The following is a 15,966-nucleotide window of genomic DNA, read 5'->3' as shown; positions in this document are numbered from 1 at the left end:
TGTAGCTTGCAAATATTTTCTCCCACTCTGTGGGTGTTCTCTTCAGTTTAGAGACCATTTCTTTTGTTGAACAGAAGCTTTTTAGTTTTATGAAGTCCCATTTATCTATGCTATCTCTTAGTTGCTGAGCTGCTGTGATTCCATTGAGAAAGTTCTTGCCTATACCTATTAGTTCCAAAGTATTTCCAACTATTTCCTGTACCAACTTTAAAGTTTGGGGTCTGATATTAAGATCCTTGATCCATTTTGAGTTAATATTTGTATAGGGTGATAAATGGGGATCTAGTTTCAGTTTTCTGCAGACTGTCAACCAGTTTTCCCAGTAGTTTTTGTTGAAGAGGCTGTGTTTTATCCATCATATATTTTTATCACCTTTGTCAAAGACAAGTTGGTTATAGTTGTGTGGCTTCATATCTGGATCCTCTATTCTGTTCCACTGGTCTTCATGTCTGTTTTTGTGCCAATACCATGCTGTTTTTATTGCTATTGCTTTGTGATATAGTTTGAAGTTGGGTATTGTGATACTTCCAACATTGTTCGTTTTACTGAGTATTGCCTTGGCTATTCGTGGCCTCTTTTGTTTCCATATAAATTTAACGGTAGATTTTTCAATCTCTTTAGTAAATTTCATTGGAATTTTGATGGGAGTTGCATTAATCATGGAGAGTGCTTTTGGGAGTATAGACATTTTTACTATGTTGATTCTACCAATCCATGAGCATGGGAGATCTCTCCACTTTCTATAGTCTTCCTCAATCTCTTTCTTCAGAAGTTTATAGTTTTCCTTGGAGAGGTCATTCACATCCTTTGTTAAGTTTACACCCAGGTATTTGATTTTTTTTGAGGCTATTGTAAATGGAATTGTTTTTATATATTCTATCTCAGTTTGTTCATTATTAGTGTATAGAAATGTTAATGATTTTTCTATGATATTTTATATTCTGCTACCTTGTTATAGCTATTGATGGTGTCTAGGAGCTTTTGAGTAGAGTTTTTTGGGGCTTTAAGGTATAGGATCATATTGTCTGCAAATAGGGATATTTTGACAGTTTCTTTACCTATTTATATTCCTTTTATTCTTTCTTTTTGCCTAATTGCTCTGGCTAGGAATTCTACTACTATGTTGAATAGGAGTGGAGATAGTGGGCATTCTTGTCTCATTCCTGATTTTAGAGGGAATGGTTTTAGTTTTTAACCATTAAGTATAATGCTTAGGTTTGTCATATATCGCTTTCATAATGTTGAGGTACTTTCCTTCTAATCCTAGTTTTCTTAGAGCTTTTTTCATGAAATGGTGTTGGATCTTATCACAGGCTTTTTCTGCATCAATTGAGATGATCAAGTGGTTTTTGTCTTTGCTTCTCTTAATGTTGCTTATTATGTTTATTGATTTCATATGTTGAACCACCCCTGCATTCCTGGCATAAAGCTTACTTGGTTGTGGTGAATGATCTTTTTGATATGTTGCTGAATTCGGTTTGCCATTATTTTGTTGAGGATTTTTGCATCAATATTCATTAAGGAGATTGGCATATAGTTCTCCTTTTTGGAGGTGTCTTTGCCTGGTTTTGGGATAAGTGTAATACTGGCTTCATAAAATGTGTTAGGCAGTTTTTCTTCCCTTTCTATTACATGGAACAGTTTAAGGAGGGTTGATATTAGTACTTCTTTAAAGGTCTGACAGAATTCAGCAGAGAACCCATCAGGTCCTGGACTTTTCTTTTCAGGGAGACTCTGGATTGCTGCTTGAATTTCATTTTGTGTTATAGATCTATTCAGGTGATTAATGTCCTCTTGTTTCAGTTTTGGATGATCATATGTGTCTAGAAATCTGTCCATTTCTTTAAGATTTTCTAATTTATTTGAATATAGGTTCTCAATGTAGTTTCTGATGATTTCCTGGACTTCCATGGTATTTGTTGTTATCTTCCCATTTGCATTCCTGATTTTACTAATTTGGGTTTTTTCTCTCCTCATTTTAGTCAGGTTTTCCAGGGGTCTATCAATCTTGTATATTTTTTCATAGACCAACTTTTTGTTTCATTAATCTTTTGTATGTTTTTTTTGGTTTCTATTTCATTGATTTCAGCTCTTATTTTTATTATTTCTCTCCTTCTATTTGTTTTAGGATTTGCTTGTTCTTGTTTTTCTAGGACTTGAGATGTATCATTAGGTCATTGATTTGAGATCTATCAGTCTTTTAAATATATGCATTCATGGCTATAAACTATCCTCTCAGGACTGCCTTTGCTGTGTCCCATATGTTCTGATAGGTTGTGTTTTCATTTTCATGGACTTACAGAAACTTTTTAATTTCATCTTTTATTTCATCAATGACCCATTGTTCATTAAGCAATGAATTATTCAGTTTCCAGCTGTTTGCATGTTTTTTGTCTTTATTTTTGTTGTTGAGTTCTAGTTTTATTGCATTGTTATCAGATAGAATGCATGGCATAATTTCTGTTTTCTTATATTTGCTGAGGCTTCCTTTGTGTACTAGGATATGATTTATTTTGGAGAACATTCCGTGGGCTGCTAAGAAGAATGTGTATTGTGTAGAAATTGGATGAAATATTCTGTAGACATCAACTAGGCCCATTTGGTCTATGGTATATTTTAGATCTAGGATTTCTTTATTGATTTTTTGTTTGAATGACATATCTATTGATGATAATGTGCTCTTAAAGTCTTCCACAACTACTGTGTTGGAGTTAATATATGCTTTTAGATCCTTCAGGGTATGTTTGATGAATTTGGGTGCGTTGACATTGAGTTCATATAGGTTGATAATTGTTATTTCCTTTTGGTCTATTTCCCATTTTATTAGTATGGAATGTCCTTTATCTTGTTTGATCATTGTAGGTTTGAAGTCTACTTTGTCAGAGATAAGTAGTGGTACTCCTGCTTGTTTTGGGGGACCATTGGCTTGGTAATTCTTCATCCAGCCTTTCATCCTAAGTCTATGCTTATTTCTGTTGGTGAGATGGGTCTCTTGTAAGTAACAAATTGTTGGGTCTTCCTTTTTAATCCAGTTCATTGAACAGTGCCTTTTGATGGGGGAATTAAGTCCATTAACATTAAGTGTTAGTACTGACAGGTATGTGGTGATTTCTGTCATTTAGTTGTCTTAGTTGTTTGAAGGTTTGATTGTGTGTACCTAAATTGATGTTACTCTCTACTTTCTTGCTTTTTCTTTTCCTGTAGGTTGGTACTTCCTACCCTTTCATGGTTTTTTGGTTTTCACTTTCTGCATGCAGAATCCCTTGCAGAATCTTTTGTAGTGGTGGCTTTGTGGTCATATATTGTTTTAGTTTCTGCTTATTATGGAAGACTTTTATTGTTCCATCTATTTTGAATGATAGTTTTGCTGGGTAGAGTATCCTAGGGTTGAAGTTATTTTCATTCAGTGCCCAGAAGACCTCACTCCAAACTCTTTTTGCTTTCAATGTTTCTGTTGAAAAGTCTTCTTTAATTTTGATGAGTTTACCTTTGTATGTTATTTTTTTTCTCTCTTGCAGCATCAGTATTCTTTCTCAAGTCTCTGTGCTTGTTTTTTTAATGATAATATGCTTTGGGGTTTCTATTTGGGTCAGGTCTGTTTGGTGTTATGGAGGCATCTTGCATCTGTGTGGGCATAGATTTCTCTAGATTTTGGAAATTTTCTGTAATTATTTTGTTGAATATATTACTCATTCCCTTTACTTGCACCTCTTCTCCTTCTTCAATGCCCTTGATTCTCAGGTTTGGTCTTTTTATGGAGTCAGTAAGTTCTTGCATTTTCTCTTCATAGATCTTGAGTTGTTTAATAGTTCTTCAGTTTTTCCTTTAATTACCATTTCATCTTTGAGTTCTGAGTTTCTGTCTTCTGCTTGTTCTATTCTGCTGGATTGGCCTTCTATTTTGTTTTGCCTTTCTGTTTCATTATTTTTTCTGAAGTTTTCCATATCCTGAGTTGCTTCCTCTTTAATATTGTGTATTTTCGTCCTGAGTTCATTTATCTCTTTATTTATCATGTTCTGTGTTTCACTTTGGTGTTTATACCGTGCTTCTGTAGTTTCTTTTATTTGTTCTTGTTCTTCCTCAAATTCTCTATTTTTGTTGTCCAGGAATTTCTTAAGTGTCTCCTGTACATTTTGGTTGACCATATTCAGTATCATCTCTATAAAATTCTCATTGATTACTTGCAGGATTTCTTCTTTCAGTATGTTCTTGTGGGATTCATTTGGTTCTTTGGCATAGTTTATCTTTGTTTTGTTGGAGTCTGGATCTAAGTATCTGTTTTCTTCATTTCCCTCTGGTTCCTGTACTAATTTATTACTAGGGGGAATCTTGTTTCCCTCTTTTTTCCATCTTCCCATCATTGCCCTTGCTATTGTTACTGTCCCTGTACTGTGTGTAAATAAATATTTTCTTGCTTGTAATAATAACAATGGTGATATCTAGACTGGAAGGGTGAGAGGAATGGGAAAGCAAAGAAGGTAAAGATAAAGGGAAAAACAGACAAACAAGCAAACAACTAAAAAAGACAAATTAACAAACAACAACAAAAAAAACTAGTGCCAAAGAAATAAACAGGGAGAGATAGTTTACTGAACAACACTAAGCTAAACAGGCACTAGGGAAACAGAGAGCATAAAAAAAATCCCCAAGTTCAAATGCAATAGCGTTTCAATCTTAATAATTTTGGTGTTAGTCCCTCTGCCTCCAATCCTGGAGATGGTGTCTCAGAAGCAGTTCTGTCATTGTCTCATCAAATGGGAAAGAAACCAGAAAACAAAACAAACAAAAAAACAAAAAGAAAACGAAATATCCCAAGTTCAAATGAAATACACTTTCAGTTAGACCTTCAGCATGCAGTTTTAGTTCAGTCTTTGTTTCATCAAAGGAAGAGAAAAATGTCTATCTGAGGCTTCAGCTCACCTGACTGCTACTGTCAGCCACCTGTTGCTAGAGGCTTTATTGATTGCAGATTCAGGAGTGAGCTTAATACTCACCTAGCCCTGCAGGCTTTATTTATTTAGAGATCTCCTGGGCGTGACCACCACTATTACAAGTTTTCCCCTCTCCAAGCACACTAGGGGGAGGTGGCACTATACCCACCTTCTCTGGCTGGCTTGTTTATTTACAGTTCACATGGGAAGTGTCCCTTCCCCCCTCTTCAGTGGAGCTTTCCTCACATGGCCACTATTACAAAGTTTCCAGCTCCAAGTTTTCTTGGCAGGGGCCACCACTCCTGTCTTCTTCAGCTGGCTTGTTTATTTATAGTTTCGTGAGGGATTGCCCCTCCTCCCCTTAGGCACTCAGGGCACCCAGCCCTCTTTGTTATGTGTCTTTTTGTTGTTGTTGTTGTTGTTTATTATTCAGTTTGCTTTTTTTTTCCTTTTTTTCCCCTGGGTGGGGGTCAGTCTGTCCCGGGTCTTTGCTGATCTGGCCAGGGTTGTTTGTGGGTGTACTCTGTGCCACTTAGCTCACCTGGTGGTGTGCTTCTTTTGAGCCAGTAGGAGCTGGAATCTGGCTGCACGGGCACCCTCCGGGTTTCTCCATTTAAAATGGAGTGAAGATGCTGTGTGTGGGTTGGGGGTGTGGAGGAGTTGGCATTTTGCTTCTTCTTGGTAGTTTTTCCTGCAAAGTGTTTCTCCTGCTTCTCTCCAAGATTTTACTTTAGGAAGCATGCTTTCTGCTTCCTGCTTCTAGTTGCCATCTTGGAATCTCCCTCATCTTATTTATTATGTGGAAAAAGAGAAAAAATTCCTAAAACCTAATGTTTGATTACTCAATATCCAAAATTACATCCAATATTGCCTAATACAGACAAGAGTACAAAGACATTATTTTCCAGTGGGAAATGATTGCCTTATGGATGATAGTGGTAGTGTCAAGGAAGCATGGAGGGAAAATAAAAAGGAGCATGGGGAAAGGGTTATGATAGAAGTGAGAGGTGGTTGAATAATTGCAATCCATGCTCTCTGTTGGATGAGACGGGGAATAAATAAAACATTGAGTTAGCAGAATTAGAAATTACGTGGACATAGAATTGAAATTTCTAAAAATGTCAAATAATAGATGAAAATAAATAATTTATTAAAAGTTCTAATTCATTGATCCATCAAGAAAAAAAGTAAAGCCTGAGGTGTGCCTACATGGCAACCATTCTACATCAGTATAGAAAATCTTGATATCTAAGATACTTGTGTGTGTGATACAATTATAACATATTACATGTCATGGTTCATAAAATGTTAAATTTAATGAAAGCATCTATTAAAAATTTGATGAGGAAAAATTTATTTTTGACTAGCATGTATTATCTTCAAAATTCAGGCTTTGAAATGTACTATCAATGTGATAGAAATAAAAAGAATATTTAAGAAGTGTGTAGGGCACAAAGGCTCATCTCTTGTGATTTGGATTAAGGTCCCTCAGAACAAGGTGTTATTCAATGTTTGGCTCATTGCCCTTCCACCTTCTGCCATGTGAGGAGACAACATTCTTTCCCTCTGAAGATGCAACTTACATGGTGCCATCTTGGAAATAAGAGACCAGCCTTCAATGGACAACTGAATCTGCTGGCTCCTTGAATTTGGACTTTCCAATTTTAAGAATGATGAGAAATTAATCTGTGTTCTTTATAAGTTAATAAGTCCCAGGTATTTTGTTATAGCCATGCAATGGACTAAGACACTACTTATATTTTATTTAGAAGTAATTGGAACATATCAAGTTACATGTGATTCAGTTTAACCTTGACATCTGCATACAAAGTAGACACTATCATGCTTCATATAATTTCTTTTTAAAATTTACTCTTAATTGAAATATTTTCAATTATTTTCACATAATATGGAAGCTCTTTATTCACTTGTACCCATTTCTCTTAAAAATCCTCCTCACTATTCACTGGCCTCTGGGAATTCTTGAACATCACACTCTCTGTACCTTTAGTTACATTGTCTTTAGATGTTGAGAAAGATAAAATCTGAGTAGAAAACTTGTGATTACATGAAACTGTGAAAACTTGAAATTACAAGAAAACTTGTGATTACGTGAAACTGTCACATAAAATGCTAATTTTAGTCAGTATATTAAACCAAATAAAATAAAATAAACACAACTTTGATTGATGATCAACATTGGTTTATCATGCAATGTAAGTTCAATATCAACATCCTTATCTACTAAAAATATTAGAAACATAAAAAAAGGGAGGTTTTTACCAGAAGAATGGCAATGAGAATGATGAAGTGTAGTTAAGTTTCAGATATATTTTGAAGAAAGAACTTACAATATTTGCTAATGAATTACATTTTAAGTGCAAAAGAAAGTATTAAGGGCATCATTGAGGTAGCATCACTCACAGAAACAAAGAATACAATGACCATTGTCAGGTGTGGGCAGTTAGAGAAATGAAGAGTTGCTATACAATGATTCTAAATTTCAGCTTTGTGAAATGAATAAATTCTAGAGCTCTATCATGTAGAGGAGAAATGGCCCCACATGTATCTGGCTCATGTGCAAGACCACTAGTGATCTAGGCAAACCTAGATCATATAGCTCTGCTTGCAGGCTTGCAGGGTGTGGCCGCTTATGGCAAGATGGCACTGGGTGCCTGTCTCTTCTGGTTCATCTGGATTACTGGGCTAGGTGGCCTCCCCTGAATGGTCCACATAGTTGATCCCTGATTAGCCCATACAGCACATATATATACTTGCTTTGTGGAAATAAAATCAGACTTGGCTCTCTGAAGTAGTCTCTGGAGTGTTTTTCTCTCCACGCCATCAGCCTCCCCACTGCTCACTGGGCCGGAAGGTCAGTCGGTTCCTTTCGAGCCCCTGACCATGCCGGCACTACCATATAGCATTGTGCTTATAGTTTTGGAGGTGGTGAATATTTTTATTACTTTGATTGTGGTGATAGTTTCATGGATATATATATATATATACATATATATATATATACATATATATATATGTATTTTACACACACACACACACTTACACACACACACACACACACACACACACTATATAAACTTATTAAATTGTGTTCCTTAAATATGTAATTTCTTTCTTGTATATCCATTGTACCTCAATACGGCTATTAAAATAAATGGTAAGGAATGATTTTAAAATGACAGTTATACTATTCAAGGAAGATTACTATTTATTATGTGACAGAAGACTACCTGTTTTAAGGAAGAAAGAAACAAAGTAGAAATGAATGAAATTATATTTAAAAACAGGAATCAAGAGAAGAATGCAACAGCAATTAATAGTAATAATCACTCATAGTTGCATGAATCCCTCTTTCCAGCTCCTGAGCAAAGTAGAAATTTCCTAGCTCTTGCAAGTTTTCCTGACCTTTTCAATCTATTAAAAACTTTTTTCTTAACCTTTTTAAAATTTTTTGAAAGTACTGGAGTTTGAACTCAGGGCTTAATGCTTGCTAGGTAAGTTGTCTATCACTTAAGTCATACCTGCAGTCATGTTTGCTCTGGTAATTTTGGAGTTGGGATCTTGCTTTTTGCTCAATCCAGTTTGGACCAGAGATCCTCTTATTTTAGACTTCTCACAGTAGCTGGAATGATAGGCATCATGCCCAGTTTGCTTTTTTCCTCATGAGATGGGGTCTTGCAAACTTTTGTGCTCAAGGCTAGTCCAGACCCATGACTTCCTGGTCTCAGCCTCACAAATAGCTAGGATTATAGCTACTTAGACCCAGCTTAGGTTCTTCTGATTTTTAATGTTCATTTGGGAAACAAAATTACCTCACATGATACAATGGGAAAATCTGACCAAATTAAACTGGGGAACTGTAATTGAGGCAAAATAATATTATTAGTGAGAACACTGTATAGACATAAACTCCTACACCATTATCTTAGGTAAGGAAAGATTCCCAGAGATTGCCATTCCCAAGCCAAATATTGGTAATCATTTGTAGAAATGTTTTATAAAAAATGTGATTTCTTGCTCTTGCCTTCTATTTAAGTAATAACTATAATTTAAAAAGTTCTACATTTTTGTTCTTAAAATGGCAGTTATGTTATTTTTTCTCATTTAAGACTTTATAAATAGAAAATCAAAAGCATAATAATTAAAATAATAAATTGCTCCAGAGATAATAAGTAGCCAAAATAATTACATTTCTTACTGGGATATAATTCAATTTTTATTTTTTATGTAGATTATAAGTAATTTGCAAATTAAACTTTATGTTCAGTACAAAATAACATTCTTCTTTTCCAACTTTTAATGATTGATTTGTGGTTTATTTGTAAATTGTTTAGTCCTGTATCCCATATGTTTGAGTTTCCTCTAGAACCATTGAAAAAGTGTAAAAGCAATTATCGAAAGCCGAGTATACTCAATCTGTAGCAGTACTAAAAGAAAAAAAATGGATCTACATATATACATAACCACATGTGAACATGTGTATAAAAGTGTGTATGTATACATTTTTGTATAAAAACAATGCAAGAATTAATAAAGAAATGATTTAATATCATATTCTGTTCAAAAAACATCAGCAGTGATTACTGTCTCTCTCTCTATATATATATATTACTTGAAGAGCATAAATTAACAGATAAAGTGAATTTAGTCTTATTTTCATTTATATCATATGAAAATGAACAAAATATTTCCATAGTGCTATTTGCATGAATTCATAAAGGGACTTGTAAGTACATTAAAGAAATATGAAATAACAGTTGTATTTCTGAGAAGAGATAAAAATAAGAAGGCAGCAATAACAAAAACAGGAAAATGTTTATTGCTTTTCTGGTTAAAATTGTGTTCATGTTTCTTTGGAAATTGCATTCAAATCAATGTTTTTGAGGCAAGTATCCTTCTCACAACATCCTTAAATGCTTGTTTCACCTGCTGGTTTCTTAGAGTGTAAATAAATGGATTCAGCATAAGAGTGACAGAGGTATTGAGCATAGCTGCTCCTTCCTTTGCTGATGTTTTCACATACATGAAGATGCAGCTTCCATAGGAGATGGAGACAACAATCACATGTAAAGAACAGGTTGAGAAGGCCTTTTTTCTTTGTTGATCTGAGGGGATTTTCAGAATTGTTCTGAGGATGTACGTATAGGAGAGAATTATTAGTGTCAAGGTGGTCATAAGTGTGAACAAAGCTAAAACAAAGTTCATGAGCTCTATGGTACTTGTGCCTGTGCAAGAGATTTTCAACAAAGGAGCAGAGTCACAAGTAAAATGGTCAGTGATGTTGGAATCACAGAAATCTAGCTGCAATCCCATGGCCAGTGGTGGGAAAATTACCAAGAATCCAGCCAGCCAGGAGTTGATGATGAGCTGGTAACAGATCTTGTTTCTCACGATGGTTGTATAATGTAGAAGCTTGCCAATAGCCACATAGCAATCATAGGACATAGAAGCCAGGAGAAAAAACTCTTTTGAGCCAATTGTAGGAAATAGATTTGTTCCCAGTTATGATACTGATCAACAACCTAGGGTTACAGACAGAAGTAAATGAAATTTCCAAGAGGGAAAAATTCCTGAGGAAGAAATACATGGGGGTCTTCAGGTGGGAATCCAACAGAGTAAGGGTGATTATACCTCGATTTCCAGTAATACTCAGTACATACATGAGAAATAGAAAGAAGAAAATCACAACTTGGAGTTCTGGATTGTCTGTTAAACCCAGGAGGATTAAAGTCTGTCACTGATGTATTTCTCATGCTGATGGTTGGTTTATGGAAGATCTTACTGATACAATTGACATGGAAAACATAAGTCTAAAAGAGAAGCATAAATATCTACCTATATCTTTTCAAGTGCTTTCTTCTTTTGACATGAAATGATTGGGGTTTGTTTTTGGGCAGTGTGTTTCCCATTGTCTACAATTCTCACAAACCATTTAAGACACATCTATGCTTAATGTCAGTATCTGCTACAGTATTACTGGGTTTCCATCTATTGTACTTACTATTGGGAAATGTACTACTTGAATATAAATTCTTCTAATGCTTCATTATCTAGCAAAAATGTTGGGGCAGTTATACTTTTCTTATGTCATTTTTCCCCTGAATAAAAATTCTTACTGATCATGGGAATCAGTGATCAACTGAAGTTTTTAGAAAAAAAATTATGAATATCCTTTTTGAGAAGTAGCCACCACAACCTGCATTGATTTTTTTGACTTTTTGCTTGAAAAAAATCAGTAGATAGGTCATTTCAATTTTGCATTTTAAACATTTAAAATGATATGTATAAGTAGTATTCCATTTATTTCAATCCACTATAGTAGCGCTATTGAAAACACTGCATTCTTGATTGTAAACACAAAGAGAGTTTTTTGGTTAGAATTCAATTAATTAATTAATGCAGTGTTTCTTAGTTGATATAACAAAATCACTAAAATATTTAAAAAATATAGTTAGGCATTAAAAAGCATGATCAGAAAATACTTTAATGTTTCACACTAGTACTTAATATATGGCAATGAAATCTGAAATACACAAACACTTTACGTATGTTATTTGGAACTCCCTTGGACATCTATGCCAGTAATATATATCAGGTCTTTCTAAATGATAGACATACAAATAGTAAGAAAAGTATGCCATGGTCCACCTATTTCAGTTAGTTGCTAGAAAGTATCATTTAATAAAATTTTCACATTTTCATTTATCAAGTTAACTACAAAATATGTGTGCAGCTATTATACATATCTATGTGAAAAAGAGAGAGATGTAAAACAAACTGTCCTAGAAGAGAGTAAACAAAGTTGAAAGATCACATGAAAATGAATAGAAAATACTTACCTGTTGTCAAAATATTGATGGGTAAAGTTAAACATTGATCACAAAATAATGTGCTCAACTTACTCATAAAAAATAATACAGTGGGTCAGTGGTAGATGGAGAAATAAATGTTTTTCTCTCTCTTTCCACAAAGCTGAAAACTCCCTCACAAAGCCCTATGAGTTTCATCTCAAAACACCCAGTGAAATATTTCCTTCATGTTTCTGCTTTACATTATACAACATCTGGAATCCTGATATAATCTACCAACCATCTGAGCACAATGTCTTTATGTGAAAGTTTGCTGTTACAAAAGAAAGAATGTCTACAATTATTTGGACTAATTTGCTATCTCCCATATGATGATTTGCATTAATTTCCACTAGGAAGAAAGTAAATGCAGCACTTTAAATGTTTTTTGCAACTAATAATTTCAGAAATTTTCTTCCAGGCAAATAAATTCTTAATGACTTTTGGAAGAAATAGCAATGGGGCACTAATGAATCCATGTAGAAGGTCAGTTTCAACAATCATATTTTAATTTGTTTAATGAATGACTTGTGTCCCTGGAGAACACTGAAGAATTTATCAAACAAGGTGTTAGCTAGGTATCTGGGGAGGGTTGAGACCCAGGAAAAATAAACCAATATCATCTGATCTTCATTTTTACACAATACATTTATTATCCTTAATATCAGAGGAGCCAGGCACTGGTAGCTTACACCTGTAATCTTAGCTATTCAGGAAGCAGAGATCAGGAAGATCACAGCTTAAGGCCAGCCTGGGGGGAAATAGGTTGCCAGATCTTATCTTGAAAACACTCATCACAAAATAGGGCTGGTGGAGTGGCTCAAGGTGTAGGCCCTGAGTTCAATCCTCAGTACCACAAAAAAAGAGGAAAATCAACCTAAAATATGAAAGGTAAAATAAGGTAAAGTCTATTAAGGAATCTTAAAATAATTTACAAAGCCATGTTGAAGCCATGGTAGATCACTGAGATACACTTTTACAACTGAAGCTTACAGAGGGAGTCAATTCGGCTAATCCATCAATATTTGTCTTAAATTCAAATTTCAATGTTACATTTCTTACCATTTCCAAGCAGCTCAACATAAGCTTTGTGTGAATCTCAAAACATGTAGAATTAAGAAAGAATGAGGCAGAAATTGTATTTGAAAAAACAAAGGCTGAAAAATTTTCCAGTTTGGATGCAAAAGAAATCCATGAAGGTAAACAAACTCCAAGCAGGCTAAACTCAAAGGGAATCATATCAAGATACATTGTAATCAAAATGTTAAAAGTCCAAACCATATTGAGACTCTTGAGAGAAGCACAGAGAGACGTGACTCACTATGTACAAGGAATCCTCAATTAACCTATCACCTACTCTCTCCTTAGAAATCAGAGGCATTAAGTTCCCTTTTCTCCTCATTCAACAAAACTTGTCACCTGTCTTCTTTTTCATGTATTCATTCTAACAAGTGTGAAGCACTGTGTCACTGTGTTGTTAATTGCACACCTGTATAACTAATGATGTTGAGAAACATTCCATATGCTTCTGATTTAGTGATATGTCTATTATGGGCCTTTGTCCATTTAATAAATGGTTTTATTTTTCTATTGACTTGCAAGAGTTCCTTATATATTTTAGGTATTAACCCTTTATCACTTTCATGATCTGTAAATATTTTCTTGCATTCTATATATTGCCTTTTTATTCTGATTATTAATTTCTTTGCTGTGTATAAACCTTTCAGTTCTTTGTAGTCCTAGTTTTATTTTTGTTTTTATAACCTGTTTTTTTGGTGTAAAAAACATCAGTGCCAAGGCCAAAATCAAAGACCTTTTTCATCTTTACTTTCTTCTAGGAGTTTTAGAGTTTCAAGTCTTAAGTTTAAGTCCTTAATCCATCTCAAGTTAAGTTTTTTCATGTGGTATAAAATGAGGACAAAAATTCACTTTTGCATATGGATATCCCATTTCCCCAATAACATTTATTGAAAAGAATATGACCTCTTTGTTGTAAGGCTGTGAGCAAAAGATGATCACCTTATCAAAGAATTAGATCACATATGTGTGATCTGTGTCCAGTCTGTTGATTCTATTCTGGTGTTATTTGTGTCTTTTTAATTTCAGCTCCATACTGGTTTCATCACTGAAGTTTTATATATAGTTTCAGATAATGAACTGTGATGTTTCCAGCTTTGTTCTTTCTCATGAGTGGCTTAAGAACTTGAGGTCTTTAGTGGTGCCAAGCCAATTTTAGGATTTCTTCATTCCTTTAAAAGATGCCATTGGTACTTTGACTGGGAAGCATTGAATCTGTGTTTCACTCGGGTACTAGGGACATTTTGACAATATTAGATTTTCCAATTCATAAGCACAGATCTCTTTCCATTGAGTTGCAATTTCAACTTCTTTCATGAGTATTCTATAGTTTCCAGTGGGTTTTAAAAAAACTTATCTGGAAAATGTTTATAGAAAATATCAGAAAAAAATTTGTCTCCTTAGTTTGAATACTTTGGATTTTACTTCTATTTGTATGTTTTGGCACTGATTAAATGTATCTAAGTAAAAGTTTCTGCAGGAATTAATACATGGTTCATTTTGGCATTGTTATTTTGTTGTTATTTATATGAATTTTATTAGTTTCACCTTCATGTAAAATTTCCATTGCTCATTCAATATATACTTATTTTTTAAGTTTAAAAAACCATGCTGCTACTATTATTAAAATAATAATAATATCCCAAAATATTTTCAATTTATTGCATATTTTTCATGAAAATTTTTATTGGTTTTTTATTTTTTAATTGCTTTATTATTCATATGTTCATACAATGCTTGGGTCATTTCTCCCCCCTGCCACCACCCCCTCCCTTACTACCCACTTTGGCCCCTCTCTGTCCCCCACACCCCCTCGATACCTGGCAGAAACTACTTTGCCCTTATCTCTAATTTTGTTGAAGAGAGAGTATAAGCAATAATAGGAAGGAACAAGAGTTTTTGCTGGTTGAGATAAGGATAGCTACATAGGGAGTTGACTCACATTAATTTCCTGTGCATGTGTGTTACTTTCTAGGTTAATTCTTTTTGATCTAACCTTTTCTCTACTTCCTGGACCCCTTTTCCTATTGGCCTCAGTTGCCTTTAAGGTATCTGCTTTACTTTCTCTGCATTAAGGGCAACAAATACTAGCTAGTTTTTTAGGTGTCTTACCTATCCTCACCCCTCCCTTGTGTGCTAAAGCTTTTATCATGTGCTCAAAGTCCAATCCCCTTGTTGTGTTTGCCCTTGATCTAAAGTCCGCATATGAGGGAGCACATACGATTTTTGGTCTTTTGGGCCAGGCTAACCTCACTCAGAATGATGTTCTCCAATTCCATCCATTTACCAGCAAATGATAACATTTTGTTCTTCTTCATGAATGCATAAAGTTCCATTGTGTATAGATACCACATTTTCTTGATCCATTCGTTAGTACTGGGGCATCTTGGCTGTTTCCATAACTTGGCTATTGTGAATAGTGCCGCAATGAACATGGGTGTGCAGGTGCCTCTGGAGTAACCTGTGTCACAGTCTTTTGGGTATATCCCCTGAGTGGTATTGCTGGATGAAATGGTAGATCAATGTTTAGCTTTTTAAGTAGCCTCCAAATTTTTTTCCAGAGTGGTTGTACTAGTTTACTTCCCACCAACAGTATAAGAGGGTTCCTTTTTCCCCACATTCTCACCAACACCTGTGGTTGGTGGTGTTGCTAATGATGGCTATTCTAACAAGGGTGAGGTGGAATCTTAGTGTGGTTTTAATTTGCATTTCCTTTATTGTTAGAGATGGTGAGCATTTTTTCATGTGTTTTTTGGCCATTTGAGTTTCTTCTTTTGAGAAAGTTCTGTTTAGTTCACTTGCCCATTTCTTTATTGGTTCATTAGTTTTGGGAGAATTTAGTTTTTTAAGTTCCCTGTATATTCTGGTTATCAGTCCTTTGATGTGTAGCTGTCAAATATTTTCTCCCACTCTGTGGGTGTTCTCTTCAGTTTAGAGACCATTTCTTTTGATGAACAGAAGCTTTTTAGTTTTATGAGGTCCCATTTATCTATGCTATCTCTTAGTTGCTGCGCTGCTGGGGTTCCGTTCAGAAAGTTCTTACCTATACCTACTAACTACAGAGTATTTCCTACTCTTTCCTGTATCAA

General features: G+C 34.7%; 1 protein-coding gene across 1 annotated transcript; it reads right to left on the bottom strand.

Moving 5' to 3' along the window:
• Positions 1 to 9,818: 9,818 nt before the first annotated feature.
• LOC109680962 (olfactory receptor 6C76-like) lies at positions 9,819 to 10,705 on the bottom strand. The gene is given in 3 exon segments (XM_020155580.2): positions 9,819 to 10,428; positions 10,430 to 10,677; positions 10,679 to 10,705. Coding segments are annotated over 3 exon segments (885 nt in total).
• Between the last annotated feature and the right edge of the window lie 5,261 nt (positions 10,706 to 15,966).

Source organism: Castor canadensis, chromosome 8 (assembly GCF_047511655.1).
Source record: "Castor canadensis chromosome 8, mCasCan1.hap1v2, whole genome shotgun sequence".
In the NCBI taxonomy this organism is placed as follows: Eukaryota; Metazoa; Chordata; class Mammalia; order Rodentia; family Castoridae; genus Castor; species Castor canadensis.
The sequence above is the reverse complement of the archived record's forward strand: the minus strand, read 5'-3'. Positions and strand labels throughout refer to the sequence as shown.